Consider the following 12,693-nt stretch of genomic DNA (forward strand, 5'->3'; position numbering starts at 1 on the left):
GTGGAAAAAGTGTGTCCTTGCCAAGGTATGCTTTGGTTTTTGAGCACAGTTGTGCCTGACTCAGCTAGCAAGGAAAAGGTAGCAATCCCTAGTAGGGGGTCAGTGTATTCAGGACTGCAAAGTGATATTCAAGAACCAGATCATGAATCTTCAAAAAGATCTTGTGCAGTGGTTCAGAGGAAGAGCAAAAAGAGAAGCCCAGAGCTGCCAACTTTCCATCACCAAACTCAGCACACTGGGTAAAGGATAACAACTTAAACAAGCTTGATGCTTCATAGGTAAGTAGTAAACTCCCAAAATTCAGTTTTTGTAATCAACTCTCTCCCAACACCTTGTACGATGACTGACATCTCTGCTTGCAGATAGAGCCCTGTACAATGCCTGGGTGGAAAGAGGAATGTGAAACAGAAGTTGCAGAAGGAGAAGCAACTGAATATGCTGTTTCCCCAGCCCTGAATCAGGCTGGAGGATGCCTTAACATCACCAGCCAAGGGAGAAGATTGTGGAGGCAAGGGGTAGGCAATTTATTTTAGCGTTGCTAGAAGTTTTAGTGGGAAAAGGATTATGCAGATGCAGCAGGCTGGAGGAGGATGGGTCAGAGAAAGGACAAATGACAGGATCAGGGAGCTGAGGAGCATGACTGAGGGTTGCAGGGGTGTTAGCTGGGAGCAAGGGAAAGTCAAAAAGGAGAGTAATCAGATGACATCAGTCAGGATCACTAAAAAGAAGACATAGCACCACAAAGAGAGAGGAAGTGGGAAGGCAAGTGTGTGATCCTAGCAGAGTTTTAAATGGCAGAAGAATACTTGTCTGTATGACAGGGCAATTCTTGTGGACTCAAGTCAATTAATCTGTTACGTAAAGGCCTTTTTAATGTAATATGTAGTTTGAATCTACTATCCTGATATGCTTTGAAGCTGCTTGCACAAAAGCATGCATATGGCAGCCTCTGCTGAACTATATTTATGTGTATGTGATGAACACATTTATGTGTGTGTGATGACCATGTTTATGCATATGTGATGGCACATTCATCCGGCTGAAGCACTGAAAGTCTCCCAGAACTTCAACAGGGAAGGGTTTTCTGATTCATTTTTCAGACTGCTTTGGTTTTCATGTGTAACTTGAAGACAGACTTTGAAATTCAGACTGAACTTGTGGGATTCAGCACCCCTAGATATTAAGTTTATATCTGCTATTGCATTCACATTATAGGGAAACAATGTCTTCTAAACTGATCTGATACACAGTCTTATCTTGATAAAAGGGAGTACTGTTAGTTGCAGATTAAATACAGAGAGCCTCCAAGAAGTGGCACGAAAGCTACTTATTAACCCAGCTCATGTCAACTGTTCCTTTTTTTCCCCTCATGTTTTCCAAGAGATCATACTTTTGACAGGCAACCTTCCAGACTAGATCTAGTGCTGTGAGATGGAAAGCATGTATAGGACTACAAAGCATTGATATAATATGACTTCAACATTGTTAATCAGCTGAGGGTGAAGTTTAAACTAAGATGCAATTCATTTTTGTAAAAGAAACAAAACAAGAAATCAAACATTATTTTGCAAATCTGGATTGTCATGGTTTAGCCCCAGCCAGCAACTAAGCACCACGCAGCCGTTCGCTCACTCCACCTGCCCCAGTGGGATGGGGGAGAGAATCAGAGGAGTAAGAGTGAGAAACACTCCTGGGTTGAGATAAGAACAGTTTAATAATTGAAATAAAGTAAAATAGTAATGATAATAATAACAATATACAAAGCAAGTGATGCACAATGCAATTGCTCACCACCCACCAACTGATACCCAGCCAGTTCCTGAGCAGCGATCGCTGCTCCCCAGCCAACTACCCCCAGTTTCTATACTGAGCATGATGTCACATGGTATGGAATAGCCCTTTGGTCAGTTTGGATCAACTATTCTGGCTGTGCCCCCTCCCAGTTTCTTGTGCACAGGGCAGAGCATGGAAAGCTGAAAAGTCTTTGACTAGCATAAGCAGTACTCAGCAACAACTAAAACATCAGTGTGTTATTAACTTTATTCTCATCCTAAATCCAAAAACACAACACTATGTCTGCTACTAGGAAGAAAATTAACTCTATTCCATCTGAAACCAGGGCAAGATCAATTACTTTACACTCCTGTGTGCATTGTACTGTAGGTATTCACTGCAGACACCACATAGATGTATAGGTATGCCTTTGGTTTCCTTAGTAAACATTAACAGAACTTAGTAAAACCTACTTGTTATGAAAGTCATATATCTCCTGAATATTGCCAAAGATGATGTGTTCTTTATTAAGGATCCCAGCGGGTATTTCTTCCACTCCACTTGTCATTTCCCAAAGGTAAGTCTGGAAGATATCAGCAATTCTTAGCTTTGTGAATAAATGCAGTGAAAAAGAATAGATCTCCCTGTTTTATTGTCAAAGGCACAGGCTGACAAGGGAACTGTGTACTGAGATTAAACAAACAAGCTAAAAAAAAAAAGTTCCAGTGTCACAGAAAGCTCTCCAGAGAAATTCAAAGTGCTGACACTCAGAAGTTGTCTGAGGAAAAAGCAGAAACATGCCAACAACACCTGCCTTTGCTGTCCAACTGATGGTGTCCAAAAACTGCAGGCAAAACCAGTTGAAACAAAAGCTGGATTTGCCACTTCAGTAGCATTAGATACATAAAAATCTCTTTCAAACTGCAGGAATGTGAAAGCTGACAGATTTCACTGAAATACACTCTGCTTTTTGCCCTGAATATCACAGTCCCCTTCAGAAACACCGTGCTGTAGAGCTAGGCAAGGTATTTGACAGTGCAAATCCAGCTCTTTCTCTAGCATGAGATGATCCAAAGGGATAGATCTGAATGCTTAAGAAAATGCTCTGTGATTCAAAAGACTGGAAACCAACAAATTACAGGTCAACGTGCAAATATATTGCTCTTCACTGAGTCCCAGGACATTGCTCTTACTCTGCAGGGGTCAGTGCAGCTTTGTAAATAAAGGCACACTCGTGTCCCTGGAGGTGCAGACGTTTACAGCCACGCATGGGGAGCACAGGGTAGGGTTCTGTCAGTGGGAGACAAGCTCCCTCTGCTGCCCACCCAGCTCCTACCGCCAGCAAGACACAGCTCTGCAGCTAGCCACCAATGGTGGTACCCTCATGGAGACTCTTGTCAAAGTCAGCCTTTGCAGTACAGTGACCACCACTACCGCAAAGGATACCATGACCTTCCTGAAAATGCTGGAGACTTCCCGGGCCATAACTTACCTCTAAACATTCATGTAAGTCCCTGACATAAGCTTTTTCCGTCTGGAGCAGCTCAGCCATAATGAATCTGAAAAAAGAAAGTATTTCAAGTGTTTTGGACATTATAGGCATTTGTACAACGAACGGAACACAAAACATCCTTCTGTTGTCTTCATGGATCAGTGTACTTCCACTCTAAGCCTTCAGCTGCCTCACTTTGCACCTTTCAGCTGCATGAATGAAATACCACTTCATACTCTAGTCCCTCGTAGCGTTATTTTCTAAATATCTTTTCTGCCTAAAACTATGTTAAGTTGTATTTCTGCAACCCTGAGGTGTTATTTACTATCTACATGCCTATCCTTAACAGTCAACTGATTCTCAGAATTTTTTTTCCCCAGGAGTAAGGACTTGAGATTCACTAACAACACTTGCATCTTCACTAACAGTCAATGGTAAGTCACCCTGAAACTTGACCTTCAGTGGCAACACAGATGGATTTGGGAGATACCACTACTTTGAATAGGCTTCAACATCTTGGTATCTGACTGGAGAAAATCCAGACTGCTAGGAAGCCCAACAATCACATCTGTAGTGCTGGAGGCTGGCCATCTCAAAGTTGAAATGCCCAATGTTTTGAAAATGTGCCATAGGCAGACCAAGCGTAACCACTGTTCCCTGAAGCAGCACCTGTTTCTTATCAATATTATGCACTGTAGTGACAATTTCAGAGGGCTGAGAAGGACTGTACATACAAATGCTTTCCAGAATATTCTCACACAGACATTAAGACAAAATACTGTGAAATTAGACAGTTTCTAGATTTAAGGGCAACAAGCACTCTCCAAATCTTTCATCTAGTATGAAATATTTCCAGTTCTCTCAGATCTACACCCACTGAAATTTGAACATAAACTTCAAGTAAACTCTTGTGTCACTGAAGTCCAGTTAACTCCTCTGGATGTCACTGGAGTTTAGATGATACCTAGATGTATAAAGATGCTTTTCATTTTTTCCTGTTAATTTTACTTTCCACATACAGACAGAAAGAAATCATGACAATGAGTATCTCCATGAAATCAGGGTCTAATCAAAGTGCTTGACTCAGTCCTTTCCCTTTCCAAAAGCAACTTCTGATTAAAACCAAAAGAAGTTCAACCTGTATGTTCTGAAATTCTCTAGCCTACAAGTCACAAATTCTGCCCTACGCTTGTAGACTTATCTCAATAGCTCCACAGCTGGAAGGAGTTATAGGACTGTCAGTCAGTTTTGGTCATGCAAATATCATAGAATCACTCTTAGATAATGTGTCATGGCAGAGTGCGAGCATTTGGGGACATACTCTTTCTTTCTGGCCGACTTTCTTTTTTCTTCATTGACTTCATGATTTGCATCTCGCAGCTTTACCTCCCGGTCCGAAAGACTTGCTGGAATAATATCTAGTTCTAGGTCCTTGTTATCCTAGAAAAAGTGACAGTACACATTTTAAATTCATTGTATCCCTACTGTAGTGCAAAATGCAGCATGTTCATGAGATCAAATGGATAAGAAGGCACAAAAGTAAGATAAATATACCAATGTCAGAAAAAAATAAATTCAAAGAGATTTAGAAGAACTACAGTGAGAAGGCAGAAGGTGAGAAGGTGAGAGAGAAATCTTAAAAAAACACCAACTATGAGATTTATTATAGTCTTCACTCTTACTCCTATCTAGAAATAGGTATTGATGACAAACATTTGAATTTTACCTTGCTCCTTCACACCCAAATTAGTTGCCTAGTGTGGGACTTCGTAAATAGTCTGATAAAGTAGGGCACTATGTGGAGACAATCCCAACTTCCAATGGCCTTCTGCCATGGAAATACCTTTCCAGACTGTGGTTAGTAATTTTGTGTAAGCCAGAGACCCGACAAGGAACAGTACATTTAAGGTATCTTGAGGGTGTGAGTGAATTTATTCCTCTTTCTTTGATACTTAATTTCAAAGGATGGTTGACTGAAATGTTTTTAAGCGTTTCTGCTTCTGGCACTCCCCCTTAATACTGTGGCCAGGGAATAGCAGGAGGTTCTAATTTTTGTTTCTCTTGTGTTGCTCTATTTCACCTAAAAGAGCTCAAAGATGAGGTTGGGGATCAATTCTTTGGCTAGTCAAAGGATGAGGGAATGGAAACTTACAGTCAAAGCCTGAGTTTGATTCAAAATAATGGTGTGGGAGCTGGACTTATGGCTTATGCTAAAATTAACACAGACTTTTTTCCAAATAATGTTTCCCCCTCCTTCCCAGTAGCTGTATGGTCTCCCGGAGAATGGTGCAAACATTTGTTTAGAAAGTCTTTCTGATCTTTGTCTGTCTCCTCCTATAACTGATCTGCCACAAAAACACTTTTTCTCTTCAGAAACAGTTGTGAGCTTGGCTAGGTAGGTTGGCTAGGTTTTAGGTGTTTCTAATGGATACACAATAACCTGCAGCATTCATACCATAGCCTGCACTTCCCTCTGTGACCTTCAGCTTTGGTATAAAACCCCAGCAGGACATGGACTTACAGTACCTCTGTATTCATTCCAAGGGCTTTTTCCAGGGAGTAGCGGTATTTCCCCATCCTGAGAGAGAAGTCACGGTAGCGTTTGTCAACGGTGGTGACCCACTTCCTAATTTCAGTGGCGTGTATATGTCCTTTTTCTACAAAGCTGTCAGCCAGCTGGATGAGGAGCTTCACTTTCTCCTTTGTTTGCTGCCCAAAATATGGTCCTTGGTTATGTTGTATTATTATTTCCTTTGCTTTTAATTCACACAGCAGTCAGAAGCAGCTCACAAATTTTTATACATCATTAAAGAGTGCCTGTATTTCATCTTATACAGAATCAGATGCTTTAAACTTTGCCCAGTAAAACATGAAAGGAATGACATTTTTATAAGGACACTTATGAAGCTGCAGGAGATAGAAAAAGTCAAGTTTCTGAAACCACACACACACAAACACATAAGGAAAACATGTTGTAAGTTAGACACACCTCCTTCCCATAACCAAAAACTTATTTTTTGTGAGCCTTGGAGTACAAGACAGGATTGAAAAAATCACACCTCATAAAATACACCAAGTTACTCTGAATCTATACCTAGGTGGTTCTGCAGACCTGTGTAAGCAGGTCATTTATACACCACATATCAGTCCAGGAAGTGAGTTTGAGTCACTACTACTCTGTTTCAGAAACAAACAGAATTTAAATCCAAATTCCTGGTCCACTATAAAATCTCCCATCAGTATTTTAGTTCCAGTTAGAGCATTACAAACTAAAAGATGCCCAAACTCCAAAACATACACTGAGACACCAAACCTTCTAGAGTTCTTTTCTATTCCACTTGGGCTCTGACTCCCCCTTAGTCACTATGGTTTTCCATGTTGAGGAACTTTCCGCAAATCTGACACAAAAGAGCCAGTTATACATTGTAGCTTAGATTCCAAATCTGTCCTAGGAACTGAAGGTGCCTGGACCCTATGTTTGAGCCAACTCAAGTACAAAATGCTTAGAAAAACTGAGATATCAACTGTACAGACTGCACTCCAGCTGTAACACACGTTAATCCTTAAAAGCAAAAGGGGAATCACTCATATCCCCAGAGGTACTGGCAAGCTGCTTTTCAGAGATGGGGAGAACGTTCCACTCTGCCTGAAGTGAGACATGCTATCAGGTACTTGACATTATCAGCAATCTGGCCACAAATGGACAAATGCACATCAGACTAGAAAACATGTAGCAGATTTCAAATGCAAAACTAAATTCAAGAATCTCACCAGCAAAATAAATTAACAGCTGAATCAGAGTTCGTCTTAAAAAAATTAATTGAGTACTTAAGCAAGGCTAGGTATGGAGAAGTAAATATCTGACTTCCTGTTATATTTAAAGGGTGTTTCATTAGCAAAAGCTACTGGTGTTTTTGCTGTCCAAACAATTGGTTTGGCCAGAAAGTTATTGGGATGAGGAAGGCTTTCAGTTACAGCTTAATTTGAGAATAATATCAGTCTGGGAGTGACATGCATTTACCAGATCGCACGTGGCAGTGAAAATATTCTAGGTCAGCAGTAGGAAAGTGATTTGCTAGAGCCCTAGGAAGCAAGACTAAATGTGTCAGTGTAAGGAACAGCCAGCAATGGTCAATAAGGAACAAGGTATAAAACTCAATCCTAGGCTAAGTCAAGCGTAGAAATAGTTTGGAAACTTCAGGATAAATTGGGATTATTCTGATCAAAATTAAATTATAAACTGGAACGTGATTTCAGGAGGACTGATTATGGGTGGTTAGAGGCCAGGAGTACTGTTAAAGGAATGTTGTACGGGTCCTGTCTGATTAAATTAACTTCCATCCACTGCTAGTTATTTCCCATTTTCACAAACATGCAAGCTAAGGAAAAAGAAAGGGGATAAGAACACCACAAAGCCTGTGAATCAAACTCATGCAAGTATGGATGGCCTAATGAGGAGTTTAAAGATTACAGAAGATCAGTTTCAGGACACAGTGAAATGAAGCTACATAATACCAAAGCCATGGTCTTGCTGCAGTCTGACTTTGCAATTCAGATCCTTATTAGTGACTGTTAATACCCCTGTGGATTCACTGTCTGAATTACCTATGGTTTGAATTAATTTGTCTGAAGCAGATCCAATCACCATTCCTCTGTAAACCTCAGCAGATTTCTCAGAATTGCTCCATATAAATTAACAGATTCTTGGTAATGCAGCTTTGTATTAAAAAATGTTCACCCTGGAGTTTACAAACACATTTATTTAAAGTATTTTGTTGAGATCAGCAGATTATTTCTAATGAGATAAATGATAATCTGTGATCAACCCAGCTGGAATTAATGAAACCAGCCGTGGTTGTAATGACAGAAGAAAGAGACAGGGAATCAAAGATAACCTTGGATATGTTCAGATCAATTAGTTACTCTGTACCATTCCTGTATGATCATCTGAGGATGGAATTAGGGTATGTCTCATTAGGTTGCTGTGAACTCTCTATGCAAATGGACTTTCTCTTCCTTCTGATCAGAACAAAAATGCTCCATAACCAGTATAGACCAAGGAGGAGAGAACCCCTCCTTTGTGTGCCTATGTCCTGCTAAAAATGAAAGATCACAGTTCTCAAAAGACATTTATCTTCTGGGCTAGGAATGTCAGGAGGAAAATACAAAATCAAGAGAATATTATTACAGACATTTAAGGCATTGAAACAGGATCATAAACATAGACTAAGGCAGGTGCCATAATTAGATTAAAATCACTGTTTACCTTGGCAGGTACTCTGAATTCTCCATATTCCTTCAGGAGTTCCTGAGTTTCTTCTGCTGATTCCCCTGTGGAGTTGTGAGTAGAGAGGTAATATTCGCCTGTTTCTTGGATCCAGTCTAAGGCCTGTGAATGTCAAAAACAACCAAAGGAAAAACAAAACAAACAGTCTTTGTATTTCAAGAACTAATCCTCTGACAAAAAAATCTGCCAAATAAAGGATATCAAACCCACTGGGACTTAATACTGTGTATACTAAAACACCTTCTAGGAACACAGAAAAAGAATATATCAACCAAAGCAGGTGGGAGAGAACAGAAAAGGTGCTGTATGTTTCCTAGGAGAAAAGGAATGTAGGGAATTCTACCTGTATGCAGATAAATCTGCATACAGGGAAAGCAGCTTTCCTATTCAGTAATAGTGCAATAAAACAAGTTTGCTCTTATATTTATTTTCAAACAAATGAACAAATCCCGAAATGAATCTGACCTGGCAAAAATACTGAATTTTGTTGTTGGGTTTTGGAATTTTCTTAAATTGTTTTAAAAATCTACATTTGCCATGTTTTCAAACATTACAGTTTTTAAATACAACTTGAGATTGCAACAGGAACCCCACACAGAGGCATTACACAGATACAAGAAATATTTACACACTACCAGGACAGAAAGACAAAGTGGGCTTTTTACACTACCTGCTTGGCACTGCGCTCAAAGACAACATATTGTTGGCACTGATCTAATCTCCGCTTCTTCAGGGTCCAGAAGTGAAGGACCCGGTTCTCCCTCTGCAGCAGCTCACTCAGAATGGCTGTAGGGCAAAGGAAAACATCTGCATGATTAGTGTTTCTGTGAGTGCATACAGAGATAAGACATAAAAACCTGAATTTACTCACTCTGCCTGGACCTCACTTCCAAGAGCAGAGCCCCTGAGATTGTATTTCTTAAAAACAAACATTGATTCAAAGGGGCTGCTTTTAAAAAAAAAAAAACAAACCAAAAAACCCCCAAACAAACCCCAGCCTAACAAAAAAGCACAGTTGCAGGGTTATCTGGTAAAGGAGAAGATGCTAGAACAGAGTTTGGGATTTATCCCAGTAAATACACTGGGGTGCATGATTTCTTGTCCTTTCAGTCTCTTCTATTGCTTATTTCAAGAGCCCTTTTGCTGCCTTATCTGTTGCTCTGGCCAGAAGCTACCCAGCACTTGGCACCAAAGCCTACTGTCCCATGTAGAGCTCTGGTCAAGATTGAATTTAATTGAGACCTGAGCTCCCAGTTTGACATACCTGCTGAGGTTTCTCATACAGCTGTGCTGCCTGGCGACCCTCTGTGTGCTGCTCCCTGTGCAGTTATTGCTGGGCTACGATTCTGGGCTGAGGCCTGGTATTAGTCCTCTAAACTGTTTTCTGTATGATGGGGATATGCAGACACCCACATTCAGGAAGAGACTGGCAAGAGACCTGCTACTCCTTGGAGTCTAGGACATACCTGTTCTCCTTCAAAACCTGAGTGCTCAACCAGACTGTATCAACTTGATAAAAGGGTGTGATTTAACTCATTAAAAAGTACCATGGATTTAATGGAAAAGATTACACGCAGAGAGAGTGCAAGAGATTTACACTATATAACTCACATAACCCTCAGTTAAACCTGAGCTTTTCTAATTAAACCGAGCTAAGTCATGTATAGCTGGCAGCAGCGTGGCTCATCCCAGCCACGTCTGGGTACGGAGCTCAGGTAGCTACCTTGGCAGGTAAGACATGGCAGCCCTTCTGCCCTTATCCTCAAAGCAGAGCATACACTAGAGGGGGCTTAGGCACACGCAGCCTGGGCCACAGCCACGGTCTTTTATATTAAAACGTTGAGTCTGGCTTCTCAACCACTTACAGTGACTTATGATCATTTACAGCACTTGTTAATAACTTCTTTCACCCTAAGCCCTTTCTGAATGTACTGATATTCATTGCTTACGTATCAACACTGGCGGCAGCAAACAGATTTGGATGCCTCTCTCCCCATTTGCAAGTGTGACACTGATTATGGTAAAAAAATCTGTAATACTTAAGTTAATTGCAAAACCTAGCCCAGTCCCTACTGAGGGAGCTTTATCTGAATGACAAAATGAACTTGAAGCTTGTCATGGGTGCTCCAGATCAGGTCTCTGCATAAACAGTTTATGCCAAATAAAACTAATTTTGTTCTGTGTTAATGACTTTGCTTTGGAAGCACAACAAGTATCCTACTAAATGATGCTTTTATCTGAACTAAATTATCCGATTCAAAGATTTTCTGTGGATAAACTTGCCAAGCGTAAGAATTACACATTTGGCTTAGAAAAAGAATAATATACAAGATGATTTTTATATAAGTGAGTGATTTCAAACAAGTGGAGTGAGGAACACCCACAAGCTTCTATCAGGTGCATATTTAAGGGCTTGCTGAGTCAGGATTTAATTAATTTTCCTGTGATTTTCAACTGTAGGGAACAAAAGTCCACAACAACAACAAGCATTTGACACAGTAGCAGGGGAAAGCTGAACAAAGTCATGTTAAAACTGAAGAACTGGTATTGAAAGAAAGAAAGGAAAATAATATCTTCAGTAGCACCATTTTCATCTTCTTTGTATAACCAAAGTTCCCATCACTCCCACATATATAATGACTGCACTGCTTTTAACCTGTATCTTTCTGCAGCTTGTAAGAAAGCCAATAATAATAACAACAGAAAATTTCTGCAGAATCACTTTGCTCATTCCTATCAGCACCTTGCAGCATTGCTAGGCACAGATTAACAACTGTTTAATTAAGCAGAGGAGTGGAAACATTTCAAACATCTCAGATGTATTGTCTGATTGTAAATGGTGCTCTTTTGACCAAAGGAAAATAACCACAGGCAGATGCTTTTGCTGGTGATTGTTAGATGTGGGTAGGAAATCAAACAGGATCCAGGGACAAAAAAATAGCAGATCTATCCCAGGGACAAACAAGTTTGGGGTTCATTTTTTTCCAGTGCTCAGCAGCAAAAGGATGCATCTAGACCTTGTGTTTGATATGTGCTTATTTGTTTATGCATGTTTAGATATTAAGGCAAAACAGCGTCTGATCATCTCAGCTGACAACCTACATGACGGGGGATGGCACAGCGTGACTCCCATGGACTCTCCTGACAAGAGAAGCCAGACAGAGCCCATATTTCAAATCCCTTTCCATTTTTTCCCACACCACCACTTGCAACAGAAGAGTTCTGTTTAAGGACTCATGCTTAGCAGAGGAGGGATCACTTTCTGAGAGGCCTCACTACCATTGTTAAAGGTGTCAGATATATGTATTATTTTAGTGACAACAGATGGCAAAACTTAAGGTGCCTTCTCAGCATGTTCACAAACTTTAGGATGCCCACACAGTAGAGGGGGAAGCAAACAAAACCTTCCATGCTGTCATTGCACCAGTGCACCAACCTTTCACTTGCTGCTCGGGCCCCCTTGTATGGCTTGCTACTCCAGGCATGCTGACATTGTTCCGGTGGATGTACTTGAGGAATACCTCAGCGTTCCTTCGTGCCAGCGTACAGGCCTAAGAAAAACAGCCCCCACCAAAAAAGAATCAGTGAAGATGAGCAAAGAAAGCAAAGGGGACCCAAGAGAGTTCTCTGCTTATTTTGCAGGGAGAAGTTCTTTTTCATATGGGAACATGTGAGCTTCACCTAGGAGTCAATAAACGCAGCTAATAAACTTACAGCCTCATAAATGTATTAAAACACAAGTAATTTTGCATACAGTGGCTGATTTTACATATTAAGGCAAATTAATGACAATAATAAAACAATTGGTTGTAAAGAGCTAGTACGTCACACATTTTCAATCTAACCAAAGCTAACCCATCTCTCAAGAAAAGTACTCATTGTTTCAAAAAATGTACAATCTAGAGGCATAATTTCTTAAGCCTTGCCTGCAAGCGTAATTTCATGTTGTATATCAGTTTTAGTGGAAGGTGGGAGACTGGCTATCAATTGCCTTGTCAGCCTGTCAGCTCTACAGTTCTTACAAAGCAGCACCTGGAAGGCAGGAAGAAATCTGTCTCCATCCTGGTGCTGCCCTGCAGCGACACAATTGCTTCAGTTGTTAACAGTTCTTCAGTTGTCAGCTTGGAGAACAGAATTTGAA

At 40.5% G+C, this 12,693-nt stretch overlaps 1 protein-coding gene across 1 annotated transcript in view; it reads right to left on the reverse strand.

The window, feature by feature from the left end:
- LOC104031638 (kalirin) overlaps positions 1-12,693 on the reverse strand; it is a 432,630-nt gene that overhangs the window by 56,189 nt on the left and 363,748 nt on the right. Inside the window, exons 19-25 of the mRNA XM_075710381.1 lie at positions 11,989-12,103; positions 9,223-9,338; positions 8,532-8,654; positions 5,792-5,974; positions 4,587-4,705; positions 3,266-3,332; positions 2,247-2,356 (exon numbers count right to left, since the gene is read on the reverse strand). Of these exons, the coding sequence (XP_075566496.1) occupies positions 2,247-2,356; positions 3,266-3,332; positions 4,587-4,705; positions 5,792-5,974; positions 8,532-8,654; positions 9,223-9,338; positions 11,989-12,103 (833 nt within the window). The remainder of the gene's footprint in view (positions 1-2,246; positions 2,357-3,265; positions 3,333-4,586; positions 4,706-5,791; positions 5,975-8,531; positions 8,655-9,222; positions 9,339-11,988; positions 12,104-12,693) is intronic.

The sequence above is a fragment of the Pelecanus crispus genome, chromosome 5 (assembly GCF_030463565.1).
Source record: "Pelecanus crispus isolate bPelCri1 chromosome 5, bPelCri1.pri, whole genome shotgun sequence".
NCBI lineage: Eukaryota > Metazoa > Chordata > Aves > Pelecaniformes > Pelecanidae > Pelecanus > Pelecanus crispus.